This window comes from Dendropsophus ebraccatus, chromosome 12 (assembly GCF_027789765.1).
Source record: "Dendropsophus ebraccatus isolate aDenEbr1 chromosome 12, aDenEbr1.pat, whole genome shotgun sequence".
Lineage (NCBI taxonomy): Eukaryota > Metazoa > Chordata > Amphibia > Anura > Hylidae > Dendropsophus > Dendropsophus ebraccatus.
Window position 1 is genome coordinate 37847663 of NC_091465.1, and position 14816 is coordinate 37862478.

At 42.3% G+C, this 14816-nt stretch overlaps 1 protein-coding gene across 1 annotated transcript; it reads left to right on the forward strand.

Annotated features, from left to right (window-relative positions):
- The first annotated feature begins 1033 nt into the window (after window positions 1-1033).
- Window positions 1034-10244, forward strand: LOC138768694 (speedy protein 1-A-like). Its single transcript, XM_069946647.1, has 8 exons — window positions 1034-1189; window positions 7400-7420; window positions 8009-8058; window positions 8316-8395; window positions 9017-9075; window positions 9193-9275; window positions 9731-9899; window positions 9996-10244. Exons 3-8 carry the CDS (start codon window positions 8009-8011, stop codon window positions 10242-10244), a joined length of 690 nt encoding a protein of 229 aa, XP_069802748.1. The 5' UTR covers window positions 1034-1189; window positions 7400-7420.
- Window positions 10245-14816: the final 4572 nt, after the last annotated feature.

Sequence of the window (14816 nt, forward strand, 5' to 3'; positions counted from 1 at the left end):
GCCCCACATAGTAGCCAATGCCCCCATATAGTGACCCACATAGTAGCCAATCCCCATATAGTGCCCCACATAGTAGCCAATGCCCCCATATAGTGCCCCACATAGTAGCCAATGCCCCCATATAGTGCCCCACATAGTAGCCAATCCCCCATATAGCGCCCCACATAGTAGCCAATGCCCCCATATAGTGCCCCACAGAGTAGCCAATCCCCCCATATAGTGCCCCACATAGTAGCCAATACCCCCCATTAGTGTGGCCCCAGCGGAAAAAACAATAAACCAGTAACTCACCTGTCCTCCGGTCCCAGCAGCTCCTCTCCCGGCAGAGCGCGCACTCCCGTCATCCTCCGGGGCGGGCAGCGGGGTACAGAGTCACTGACTGTGCCGGAAGTGACCTGCAGCCTCTATATGAATTACTTCCGGTACTGTCAGTGACTCTGTACTCCGCTGCCCGCCCCGGAGGATGACGGGAGTGCGCGCTCTGCCGGGAGAGGAGCTGCTGGGACCGGAGGACAGGTGAGTTACTGGTTTATGGTTTTTTTCGCTGGGGCCACATATAATGCGGGACACTGGGGGCCGTTCCGGGACCGCGGGACAGCACCCCGAAAACGGGACTGTCCCGCGAAATCCGGGACGGTTGGGAGGTATGCCTTTGCCCTTGCTTATTCTGAATTAGCCAAATAAACTTATAGACTAACATGGCAGCTCCCACTACAGACACACGGAGGAAAAATATAAGGATATCCTCAGGTTCTAGCAGTAACTGAGAAGTCTTATAATATAAATGCTGCATGGCATTACTGTGGTCTTTGCCATAGACATTGATGGGTAGAATGGCCATAATAGGTGCCACAGGCATCAGCCAATAGGATCGCAGGATCTTAGCGCTGCAGGCATCAGCCAATAGGATCACAGGATCTTAGCGCTGCAGGCATCAGCCAATAGGATCACAGGATCTGGTTGTCGCCGGCATCAGCCAATAGGATCGCTGGATTTGGATTGAAAAATAAACAAACAACATCAACCGTTGCCAGTCAGCGATTGCTCCTTTGGAGAACAGACCGGCTTCATTTTGTTCCTGATTTTGCGACTTTGTGAGTATTTCCTGTATTCTGCGGAGGAAGAGGAGACCCGACTGTACATCAGCGCGACCTGAGAGACATCATCAACCGTCTACAAGTCTTCAGAGGTAAAGTAGCAGCACAATTCTCCTGGTGATTTTTGGTAATGTTTATCCCCATTATTATTATTCTATTGTTATATGTAACTATGAAAGTAATTGTGGGAGATTGATCAAGCTGTTTTACAATAATATTGTCCTTGGTTGCCCATAGCAACCAATCCCAGCTCAGCTTTCCTATACTAATGGGCTCTATTATAATGAAAGCAGAGTTGTGATTGGTTGCTATGGGCAACAGAGGACATTATTACTGTAAGAAAGTGCAATATATCTCCCCATTGGGTCATTTAAAATAATAATATTCTTTGTTGTCCATAGCAACCAATCACAGCTCAGCTTTCCTTTATATATATGAGCTCTGGTATAATCAAGGCAGAGTGATTGGTTGCTATGGGCAACAGAGGACATTATTATAAGACACTGTAATCTATCTCCTCCATTGTGTCCTTTATAGTAATAATGTCCCTTGTTGCAAATAGCAACCAATCACAGATCAGTTTCCTTCATTATTGGGCTCTGGTATAATTAAATATGAGATGTGATTGGTTGCTATGGGCAACAGAGGACATTATTACTGTAAGAGAGCAATTATCTCCAGTTATGTCTTTTATAGTAATAATAATCTTTGTTGCCAATAGCAACCGATCACAGCTCAGCTTTTCTATATTAATGTGCTCTGCTATAATGAAAGCAGAGTTGTGATTGGTCGCTATGTGCTACAGAGGACATTATTATAAGACATTGTAATATCCCTCCCCCATTGTGTCTTTTACAGTAATAATAATCTTTGTTGCCCATAGCAACCAATCACAGCTCAGCTTTCCTATATTATTAAGCTCTAGTATAATTAAATATGAGCTGTGATTGGTTTCTATGGGCAACAGAGGACATTGTTATTATAAGACAATGCAATCTATCTCCGCCATTGTGTCTATTATAATGTGTATTAGTAATTCGTACCCCTCGAAGAAACATACGTCAGGGCGGGGGCTGTGTGCATGGACCTCAGTAATTATTACCTGGTTACAGGTAGAGCTCATGTACTTCTCAGATGTTCTGTTCTGCACCTGCAGTTTGATGTCTGTGCTTCCCTGTAATCCTGCTGTTATGTATTACCTCATGTACTATGCTGCTATTGTACTGCACATTATGTGATCTGTTATTTGTACCATAGTAAGTGCTCCCCCACTCTGAGTCCCCCTTGTTACTGGTTTATGTATCAGCAGTCATGGCTCACTGTTTATGGTATTTATGTTTTCACTGTATTTTTTTTTCCATTAATAAAAATAACTTTTCAACTTGCAATTGTGAGTGATTCATTTCTTATCTTTTTGGTGATGTAGTAATTATACAGTATAGTAATATCCAGAACAATTATTATAGGGAATCTATCAGTAGGTTTGGGCAGCCAGTAGGGCATTATACAAAGACGTCCATGGTCCCTCTATTATGGCGCTCCAGTGTGCTGTTAATATGTCAGATTTTATAGATATGCCGATTATCCTGTTTGGTGCACTGGGGGCGTCCTTTACCCCAGCCCGCTCCTCATCACCCCCTAATGAATAAAGAATACTAGTAGAGGAGCGGGCAGGGGTAAAGGACGCCCCCATTGCACCAAACAGGATAATTAGCATATCTATAAAATGCCTCTTACATATAAACAGCACACTGGAGCGCCAGAGTAATAAAGAATAAATCCTAACACTTATGAGTACGATAAAATATTATTATTATTATTATTATTATTATTATTACTATTCTATGGTTATCTATAATTATAAAGAAATTGGGGGCGATTGCTCAAGCAGTGTTATAGTTATAATATTCGTTGTTACCCATAGCAACCAATCACAGCTTAGTTTTCCTATATTAATAAGGCCTGGTATAATTAAATATGAGCTGTGATTGGTTGCTATGGGCAACAGGGCATATTCTTATAAGGCAGCAATACTTTTATTATATTATATAATCATCCCATTATTATATAATATTGCAATATACTATACTGTATATCTTCTCCATTGTGTCTTTATGTGACTTAGTATTATACAGTATATTAGGCTATGTACACACACATAGGGGGAGATTTATCAAACTGGTGTAAAGTAGAATTGTCTTAGTTGCCCCTAGCAACCAATCAGATTCCACTTTTTATTCTTCACAGATTCTTTAAAAATGAAAGGTGGAGTCTGATTGGTTGCTAGGGGCAACTGAGCCAATTCTACCAGTTTGATAAATCTCCCCCATAGCGTTTAATTAAAATAGAAATCCAAAATAAGTAAATACAAAAGAAATCCATCTACATGTTACAGATACAGACAGTCACAGTACTTTTTGTTTGACATTTCTTACATAAAGTTATATAACTTTAAAGACGGTAATTTTTTTTTCCCCACATTTTCAAAGAGCGGCATTAGTAAGGGGTAAGACGGCCACTCTGCTGTCATCATTGGGTGTGTTGGAAACTGCAGGGCTATGGGTACTGAGGCTCCCCTTGATTTCTAGTCTAATGAATATTAGCATTAGTGTACAAACACACAAACCTGATCCACAGCATATTTCTCGCTGTGAATTCCCAGCGAAATCCGCTGCGGATCCCTTCCTGTTGGTTTCTATGAGAGGACATATTGACATCCCGCTGTGAGTATGTAAGTTATAGCCAGGGCAGTTTCTAGGGCATTTTGGCAACAGGGCAAATCTTGATAAAAGTGCCCCCCTCCCCCACCCCATCACTCAGTTCAGCCCTGGGAAAGGAAGGGGGGCTTTTATCAAGATTCGGGTTACTAGGAAGAAGCAGTGTGTGTACTGCAGCATAGAGCAGTGTTGCACCCCTAACATATAAAGTTCTACTGAATACAAAATATACAAAAACATCATTCAGGGACTTACAGGTGATGTCATCTTTGATCTGAGGCGTCACTTTCTTTTTTCTCTCTATCGGGCCCAGACCTCCACAACAACTTCTTGCAGCTACAATTAGTTTCTTCAGAACCTGCCAGACAGACATCTTAGGCTTCCGCACATTTCTAGCAACTTCCTTCCATTTTTCCCTCCTTATAGTCTCCCAAATTATAGTAATTCTGCTTTTTGGTGCACTAAAGTCAGTAGGTATCTGTGTTGCCCCCTGTATGCAGGATCCCCTGCTGTGCCCCCATATAGTAATAATGTCCCCTGCTGTGCCTCCATATAGTAATAATGCTCCCTGCTGTGCTTCCATATAGTAATAATGCTCCCTGCTGTGCTTCCATATAGTAATAATGCTCCCTGATGTGCCTCCATATAGTAATAATGCTCCCTGCTGTGCTTCCATATAGTAATAATGCCTCCTGCTGTGCCCCATATAGTAATATAGGATAGTATATAGGGCTGTATATAGGACTGTGTATAGGATAGTATATAGGGCTGTATATAGGACTGTGTATAGGATAGTATATAGGACTGTGTATAGGATAGTATATAGGACTGTGGATAGGATAGTATAATGGGCTGTATATAGGACTTTGTATAGGATAGTATATAGGACTGTGGATAGGATAGTATATAGGGCTGTATATAGGACTGTGTATAGGATAGTATATAGGGCTGTATATAGGACTGTGCATAGGATAGTATATAGGACTGTGTATAGCATAGTATATAGGGCTGTATATAGGGCCTATATACTATCCTATCCTATATACTATCCTAAACTATCCTAAACACAGTCTTGTGTATAGGATAGTATATAGGACTGTGTATAGGATAGTATATAGGGCTGTGTATAGGATAGTATATAAGGCTGTGTATAGGATAGTATACAGGGCTGTGTATAGGATAGTATATAGAACTGTGTATAGGATAGTATATAGGACTGTGTATAGGATAGTATATAGGACTGTGTATAATATAGTATATAGGGCTGTATTATACAGCCCGATATACTATCCTATACACAGTCCTATATACTATCCTATACACAGTCCTATATACAGCCCTATATACTATCCTATACACAGTCCTATATACTATCCTATATACACCCCTATATACTATCCTATACACAGTCCTATATACAGCCCTATACACAGTCCTATATACAGCCCTATACACTTTGCTATACACAGTCCTATATACAGCCCTATATACTATCCTACACAAAGTCCTATATACAGCCCTATATACTATCCTATATACTATCCTATACACAGTCCTATATACTATCCTATACACAGTCCTATATACTATCCTATACACAGTCCTATATACAGCTCTATATACTATCCTATACACAGTCCTATATACTATCCTATACACACCCCTATATACTATCCTATACACAGTCCTATATACAGCCCTATACACAGTCCTATATACAGCCCTATACACTTTGCTATACACAGTCCTATATACAGCCCTATATACTATCCTACACAAAGTCCTATATACAGCCCTATATACTATCCTATATACTATCCTATACACAGTCCTATATACTATCCTATACACAGTCCTATATACTATCCTATACACAGTCCTATACACAGTCCTATATACTATCCTATACACAGTCCTATATACAGCCTGTATATAGGACTGTGTATAGGATAGTATATAGGACTGTGTATAGGGCTGTATATAGGACTTCAGCCACGTAACCCAACCCCTCCCCCCCTCCTCCGGGAAAAAAACAACAGCATTATACTTACCTAATCCAATCCTGGCATGGAGAAGGCCTTTATCTTCTTCCCTCTTCACCTTGCCGGAGGCCGGAGGGATCCCCCAGGATGCCCGATGACGTAATTCCGGCGCCTGCTGCGGGATCCGTCATCAGCTGCAGAGACAAGGGGCCGCACTGAGGACATCAGTGAGGGATGGAGGGAGGCTAGTGCCCGGAGCCCCGTGGTGTCCAGGATAAGAGGTCCTGGTTGGGCAGGGAGCAGGGGGGGTTGCTGGTACCAGCGCCGATGCCATGAGTGTGCGGGGCTGGGCGCGGTCGGGCGCCGTTGGGCGCCCCCTAGCTGTCGGCGCCCCGAGAAGTCGCCCGGCCCGCCCGGTCCTAGAAATGGCCCTGCTTATAGCCCTGTTAAACCCCCCACATACTATACCTGCTCCACACTCCTGCTTGCTTTGGGGGCTTCCGGCATCTGGACATTCCCCTCAACCAATCAGTGTGCTGCAACAGGGCAGTGCACTGATTTGCTGAGGAGGACGTCCAGCCAGGAACCCCCAAAGCAAGCTCGAACGTGGAGCAGGTACAGTATGCTCCGGCCAGCGGGGGGTTAACAGTTGTCAGTTACTGTCAGTTACATACGCCTGGATGTTCCCCTCAGTAAATCAGTGCGCTACCCTGCCCTGTTCCCCTCAGCAAATCACTGCCACAAAACACTAATTGGCTGAGGGGGAGCCCCCAAAGCAAGCCAGTGCTTGAGCACCAACCCGGTACCCCTGGATAGAATGGTGCCATAAACGGGAACCGGGCCGCAGATCGAAAAACGGACTGCGGCACCGACTTCCCTGTGACGGCTCCGTTCTATCCCTGTGTCAGATTAAAGAGGATCTACCTGATGGTGCCTGATGGTACCTGGTGGTACCAATATACACTTATTACGGGAAATGCTTATAAAGTGCTTTTCTCCCTGCACTTACTACTGCACCAAGGCTTCACTTCCTGGATAACATGGTGATGTCACTTCCTGGATAACATGGTGATGTCACTTCCAGAGCTGTGTGGGCTGTGGCTGCTGGAGAGGATGATGGCAGAGGGATGCTCAGTGTCCCTCCAGTGCCCTGTGTTCCTCACTGTCCCCCTGCCATGCCCCTTTATGTGCATTTCCCTTAATAAGTGTATATTAGTGATTTGTATAACTTTATTTTTTTTTTGGGGGGGGGGGGCAATACAATACTTTAATAAAAAAAATATTTGCTTCTCCTTTAATCAATAAATATTAGGCTATATTAATGAGAAACTAGGACATTTGTATGAGAGCACAAACATGATTCTTTTCATTCTTGAAGAATGTTTTGCAAATGTAGTGAAATAAACTCACTGAAATATTTGATATGGACACGAATGAAAATACTAAATGATCTGTACAATAAAGTTATTTTGTTATTTAAATGATGCAATGAAAAACTTAAAGAATAAGCAAATGAATTCATGAATTTATTATTTGCATTATTTTCCTTAGAATAAAGGACTTATAATAACCAATTCTTTACTGTTTCTTATTTTATGCTTAGAAGAGGCGACTTCGGTTCCAGGTAATTGATCATATATATTGTAGATTTTTCTGTTTTTCTGTTACTACAGCGAGGGACAACACACACACAAAAAAAAATAGGGGAACAGGTACCCCTATTATAATGAAGAGAATCCACAGTCTAAACAGGGTTTCCTGCTCAAGCGGAGCAAGCTTCTGCTTCTGAGTGGGCCGTGTCTGTGTTGCCATCCAGCAGGCTGTATACCCTGTATGCATGCCTCCTGCTCAAATTAACAGCCAGGCAGGGGTTAAGTTTGGATGTACTGTATAATCACTTAACCCCTGTCTGGCTGGTAAACTAATCAGAAGGCATGCATATAGGGTAAAAAAAACTATTAAACAGACTTGTAACTTGATACTCCCCCACCCCCAATATACTATGCGCCTATAATACACAAGTCTTCTTATGTATTGGGAGGCTTCTGGGCCCCTTCAAGCACTATCACAGGGTGCGAGCCTAACGCTATACCCTGGAATAATGCCAGAGCAGTGCCCATAGTGTAAATTCATGCCAATACAACATAGGAAATATCTTCTTCAGAATCCATGTTCCCACATATTCATGGTAATATTCCTCTCATTTTAAAAGATGGCGAGGAAGAGGAAGAGAGAATTGATCGACCTTTATGAAGAGGAGACGTAAGTACAAGATTTTATATCACTGCAAATCCACACTTACTGCATTACACCTTATCTTATATACTATTCACAACACAAAGCTCATCTATTATATTACCATCACTTTCTCTTAGACAAAGTCAGGTCATATATTCTCCTTACATTACAATGGATCTTTTTTATTTTTTAATAAATTGTTCACTTATCCTTATATGCCTATGCTATGTTGTATCTTGTATCGCTGGAATTCTGACAGTAAAATCTATTTTTTATCACAGATCAATGACCACCACCATGAAGAGGAGGAAGGACCCCGACCTGCAGCCAGAAGAAATAGCTGCATTCCTGAACCTGCTTGGTAAAATTCACTGCACCTTCCAACGATTGTAGTTTTCCTGCTTTAGGCCATGTTCACACATGGCATAAACATCGACCATTATTTGACAGGGCCGCTGTTTGCTGTGTCAACTAACAGCCGATGTCTCAGAATTTTACCCGGCTGATACTGCAGTATTGGCCGTATGAACATAACTTCATTTTAATTGGAATGCGGGCACATTTAGGTGTGCCCCCACTTCAATTAGCCATAGAGCACAATATACAGGATCTGCAGCAGATTCAATGCTGTGTTCCATCATTTACCTAAATTGACTGTGTGGGCCTTACCTTGTGATCAGCATTACCAGCCATATTCATTATAAGAAAAACACCTGTGATAAAGCCCGGTAATGCTGGTCACATGACAAAGCCCAGACAATCAATTTCTACAAAACTGCAGAGACCAGATAATCTATTAGGATTTCCCGCCATCTGAAGGGAATAGGGCTGAGCAACAGGAACAGATAGAGACACAGCTGCTTGTACTGTGCTGTGCCCTGACAACAATCAAAGGGACAGAAATACGTATCGTCCAATAATCTTCTTGTCATTTAAAAACTGTTTTGAATTGAAATAATCCTTTATTCAACTTGTTTCTTAGACGACGAGGACATCCAACTGTTTTTGGCCAAGGACATCTGCCTTCGGATCTCGGACAAGGTACTTATATACTGCTTGGATGAATTGGGTGTGTGAAGATGGTGGTCCTATAATATTACACATAGACATATAATCACCACATATAGCTAAAACATAACTCCCTTCTTCTCTTACTAGTATCTGCTAGCAATGACCCTCGTGTACTTCAAGAGAGCTGGACTGACCATCGAGGAGTATAAAGAATACTTTTTTGCATCCCTGTGAGTTTATTCATGTGTATATGCCTAAACGAAGGGGTCTCAAACTCGCGGCCATCCAGCTGTTGCAAAACTACAATTCCCATCATGCCTGGGACAGCCAAAGCAAAGTTTTGGCTGTCCCAGGCATGATGGGAATTGTGGTTTTGCAACAGCTGGAAGGCCGCGAGTTTGAGACCCATGGTCTAAAGGAATGCTGAAGTAATTTTCCATAAGTCAGCTTTTCCATCATAGTTTGTAAAACAATTATGGTCATAACATAGGAGAAAGGTGAAAGGGTATTTTAATATTTATATGCAGAGAAAACATATTATAGATTTTAGCATGTAGCATTTGTACCACATAGGTTCATATCAACATAATTTCACATTGTTACTATTATTAGATCCATACAAGTTTCTTTTACACTGATATATGGAAATATATAGTAAACCATGACTTCACTTTCTCTTCTTCAGTTATCTAGCGAACCAGTTTGAAGAAGATGAGGACTTCAGATACGAGATCTACGCGTGGGCCTTAGGAAGATCCTGGGAATGGCGGAAGGAAGAACTGCACGACCAACGGAACTATTTGCTTTACCGGATGGACTTCAGAGCTTGGATTGACCAGACCACGTGTGAAGAGGTTAGTAATCAAAAAAATATGTATAGCCAGAAGTGTAGTCTATGATTATGAATCCTTCATGAAAAGATGATTCAATCATAAATTATTTAATTCCAGATCATGGCACAGGACCCTTTCCACTGGGCATGGATACGACAGAGGCGTCCCCATCACAGCTGGGCCATTCGTTGGTGGAGGAGGAGCGCATGTGAGTTCAAAGTCCAAGGCCCATGGGGTTACCCATATTCATGCGCTCGCTGCAGGAACATCGTTTTGTATCCATGCAAGTGGAAAGTGGTCGGTAACATCGTAAGCCAGATCGACACAGCAGTGGACCCTGGAACATCGATTGAGATCCCGGACTAAGAAGATCATGACGGATGATCCAAAAGGAGGAGGTAATGTAAAACACATGCATGCACACACATCATTCCCTGTACCCTCCAACACACTAACACAGTATTTTAAAGGGGTTTTCCAGGGAAAATGTACTGATGAACTATCCACAGGAAAGCCCATCAGTCACTGATCGGCGAGGTGCCGACAACCGGCAGCCACACTGATCAGCTGAGCATACCGCACTGCACAGTGAATGATGTTTGTCTCTGGTCACTGTGTAGCAGTGACAATGTGTAACTGCAGCTCAGCTCATATTCACTTGAACGTCACCTGAGCTGCAGTTACATGTCATCACCACTACACAATGCACTAAGACAGACTGACTACTGTGTAGTGGGGTCACTGAACAACTGAATGACGTTGGTGCCGGGTGTCGGTAATTCGGTGACTAATGAGCAATCCGGTGGATAGCTCGTCAGTACATTTCGTGTAGAAAACCCCTTTAAAAGTCACACACACTGACACAAATTAACATATACACTCTCTCTACACAGCCCCAACTAAATGATTGATGATTTATAGTGTTATTCTCCCTTAGTATGCCAGAGGAAGGGCAATACAGTGGCCATGGCTTCCCTACAGGTTTCCTCCACAGGGGGTTTTTCCTGTCCTGTGTGTTGCTGTACGCTCTTCGTGAGTGATGGGAGGTAACAATCACAACAAATACACACATACATACAATAAATTTCTCTTTAATCCTCCTTACTTGGTCACTGAGTCTTTTCTTGTGTAAGCAGTATATGGCGGTATCTGTAATGTATTTTTGATAATATTCTCACTTCTGATCACACTACAGAAGCATACAGAGACCTTATAAAAGGGGTTACCTACTTATAATCTACACAAATGAAAATGAAAAGCAGCAGCACTTATTTATTTCTTTTCATCAGGTATTTGTAGTCTACAAACGGCCAAGGGTCAGTTTGGCAATGTTCAGACGCTTTGTCAGGGTATGCGGTATTAATGCTCCATTCATTTTCTAAGGGGGTCATTGAACATTGCCCCTCTCTGTGCTCAGGAATGTTCAAAGGCCACATGGAAAACAAATGGAGCGCTTGCTTTTTATAGCCAGTGTGCTCTGTTCATTTGGTGAAACAATTTTTCTAAAATCTCTTGATTACTAGCAGTCCCAGGAGTCAGACCACTCCTGATGTGCTAGTTCTCTCCTGTCATGTCAATAGCAGTTGAAGGGGTTATGAAGCAAAAATCTTTATCTTTCAAATCAACTGGTTTCAGAAAGTTACATAAATTTGTAATTTACCTCTAATAAAAAATGCAGTACTTATCAGCTGCTGTATGTCCTGCAGGAAGTGATCTTTTCTTTTCAGTCTGACACTGTGCTCTCTGCTGACATCTCTGTCCGAGACTGGAAGTGTCCAGATCAGCAGCAAATTCCCATAGAAAACCTTTCCTGCTCTGAACAGTTCCTGTTATGGACAGAGATGTAAGCAGAGAGCATTATGTCAGACTGAAAAGAAAACACCATTCTGGAGGAGGTAGTGGCCTAAAGATACAGGGGTAGCTGGAGAGCAGTACGGGAGAGCGGGATGCCAGATCACACAGCAACGCAGAATGTATATATGCACTGCTTGTTGGATCTGGAAACTTGACAGCATGAATATATGCATACCTGTGCTCTCAGTTTCCCAGTTATTGGCCCCCATCCCTTTTACACAGGGAGATGTGCGGCTGATAATGATAAATTTTAAAACCAGCTCAAAAGATGCATGCAGCTGAAGATCCGGCATTTTCCCGCTTCTCGCTGTCACTTTTACAAAGGCCGATTATCAGCCGAAGGAGCATTTCTAGCAACGCTCCTGGCCAATAATCGGCTCATGTAAAATACACACCTTCTCTGAAAGAACCAAGAGGCTGCAACACCATGAAGCAAGAGACACCACTAACCAAACAACACCATAAAGACCAAGGAGATCTCCAAACAACGGTATTGAGAAGTACAAGTCAGGGTTGAGTTATAATAAATTTTCAAATTCTGTGTTCTGCTGGTCAGATGATCAGAGGTTGTGATGTGTTTTTGTATACTCATTTTTCACCATAATAAAGAACAGGAGAAATCCTATTTGAACAGAACTTCTATGTCAGTGTCTCTGACTGGTTTTTGCACTGTTTATGTGCAGTATATATGAGTTATTGTTAAAGAGTCCTGCATATTTTATATTCTATGGAGCCAGTTATTACATTGCCAGCAGGAGACTGGAAGTCACTGGACCAGGAGCCCCAGGGGACTGGGATAGGTCAGTATTCCATAGTTTTCATTAAAAAAAAAATTGGATCCCAGAATACGGCTTTAGTTCACTTTAAGGCCACGTTCACATACTGTACAAACATCACTGCTTCATTTAATAGCAGTCTATGGAATCATGGCCGTAGTATATACACCCTGTATACACTATGGCTGTGGTTCTCTGCGGCCACAGAAAATATTTTTACAGTTCTATTTTGTGCGGCCTATATTTAGTAAGGTCTAATAGTGAACAAGTTAGACTGTGTAATAGTGTAAAGTATGGCTCCTGGCTGTACTTTACATTGTGGTCTATGGCAAATTGAAGCGCGGGCACACCAGAATGTGTCTGCATTCCAATTAAAATAAAGCAATGTTCATCTGGCTGATACTGTAGTACTGGGTCAAACAACAGCCGATGTTTATACACTGTGTGAACATGGCCTAAAAGGACAGAAATCGGTCCCTTAAAATTCCAATTGATGAAAACCTTTTATACTGAAAACAGATTTATCAAGATGCCTCAAACCCAATCTGCCTGTTTTTTTTTTTAAACTATTCACAGCTCAGGTCTCATTTTACCAAAGCTTCTTAAGATATAAAACCTGAGCTGTGACTGGTTGCTGTGGGGAAAAAAATCTGAAAGTGAAGATTTTAAGGCAGCTTAATACATCTGTGTCAATGTGTTGTTGTTATTTTTTTTTTATTATTATTATTATTATACTACAAGTAGAAAAGTCCATAGAAGCCCAATAGAGAACGTTTCCAATGAAAGAGTCAGAGGGTCCTGATGCAGAGTAGCTATCAGTAGAGATGAGCGAACATGGAGCATGCTCGAGTCCATCCGGACCCGAACGTTCGCCATTTGATTAGCGGTGGCTGCTGAAGTTGGATTAAGCCCTAAGGCTATGTGGAAAACATGGATATAGTCATTGGCTGTATCCAGGTTTTCCAGACAACCTTAGAGCTATATCCAAGTTTAGAAGCCCCCGCTAATCAAATGCCGATCGTTCGGGTTCGGATGGACTCGAACCCGAACCCGGTTCGCTCATCTCTAGCTATCAGATAGCTTTCAAATAGACCCCCATATGGCCTCTGGTGCACTGGTTACATCTGTAGCCTTAGCCTCAGGGCTGTATGGATCAATAGGGGGTTACCTGACTTCAGATCTTACAAGGGGTCGGGCCAGCAGGGCATGGTCTAGGTAAGGCCCTATTCCATGGAACTATATCGGCCATAATCGCTCGTTTGCTCCTCTATGTCGACCAGTGGAATAGGGGCTTTAGGGTGGGAGTTTTAACGGACCCAAGTGTTTAGTAAGGGAGGGGGGGTCACACACAGTATTGTTGGTAGTATGATCACTTATGTCCTGTGTTCCTATTCATGGAGGGGAGGGCAGAGTGTGCAGGAAAGGTAGAGAAGTGTGGATCAAAATATGGTACTGCCAAGGTATAAGGAAGAGCACATGATACTGCCATGATGTATTGTCCATACAGGAACACAGGATAAAGCAGGTCAGTGGAGGCCAACAGCAGAAGTAGTCAGTACAGAACTGCAACATTGTTGAATGGAAACATTAAAGGGTACTTTGGCCATGTAAAACTTCTGATATATTGTTGCCCTTTCATACAACATAATAAACATGCTATTCTCACCACATGGGTCGCTTCCAAGGCTAAGGCTCCATTTACACAGAAAGATTATCTGACAAAGAATTTAAAACCAAAACCAGAAACAGACTATAAACAGAGATCAGGTCATAAAGGAAAGCCTGAGATTTCTCCTCTTTCAAATCCATTCCTGGCTTTGGCTTCAAATCTTTGGCAGATAATCTATCAAATAATCTTTCTGTGTAAATGCACCCTAAGAGGGAACAGCGTCGTGGTCAGTGGCTGAGCGTTCAGCACGCTACATGGAGATACCACTGGAGGGCTATAAAACAAGTGTCAGGCGAGGAACAGAGAAACAGGACCTGTAACGTGGACTGCAGAACTACAAGTACCAGACATAGCGTCCACAAGGGCTGAGAAGAGTCCAGGAGCAGGCTGGATTAAAATCACAACAATTTGGAACAAGACCTGTAAGTAACATGCATAACCCACCAGGATCACATCATGTTGTCAGCAGAGAGAGGTAACAGCACAGTTCACACATTGCACACATTTAAAATCCACGGCTGCAATTTTTAGTGGCAGTTTCCCTCCCCGGCAATGTAGGACACAAGGTGGTCAGACCAAAGTCTATACAATGTCAGACTTTCTCAATTATTTATCCTTAATTATAATGCAAGGTCTTCA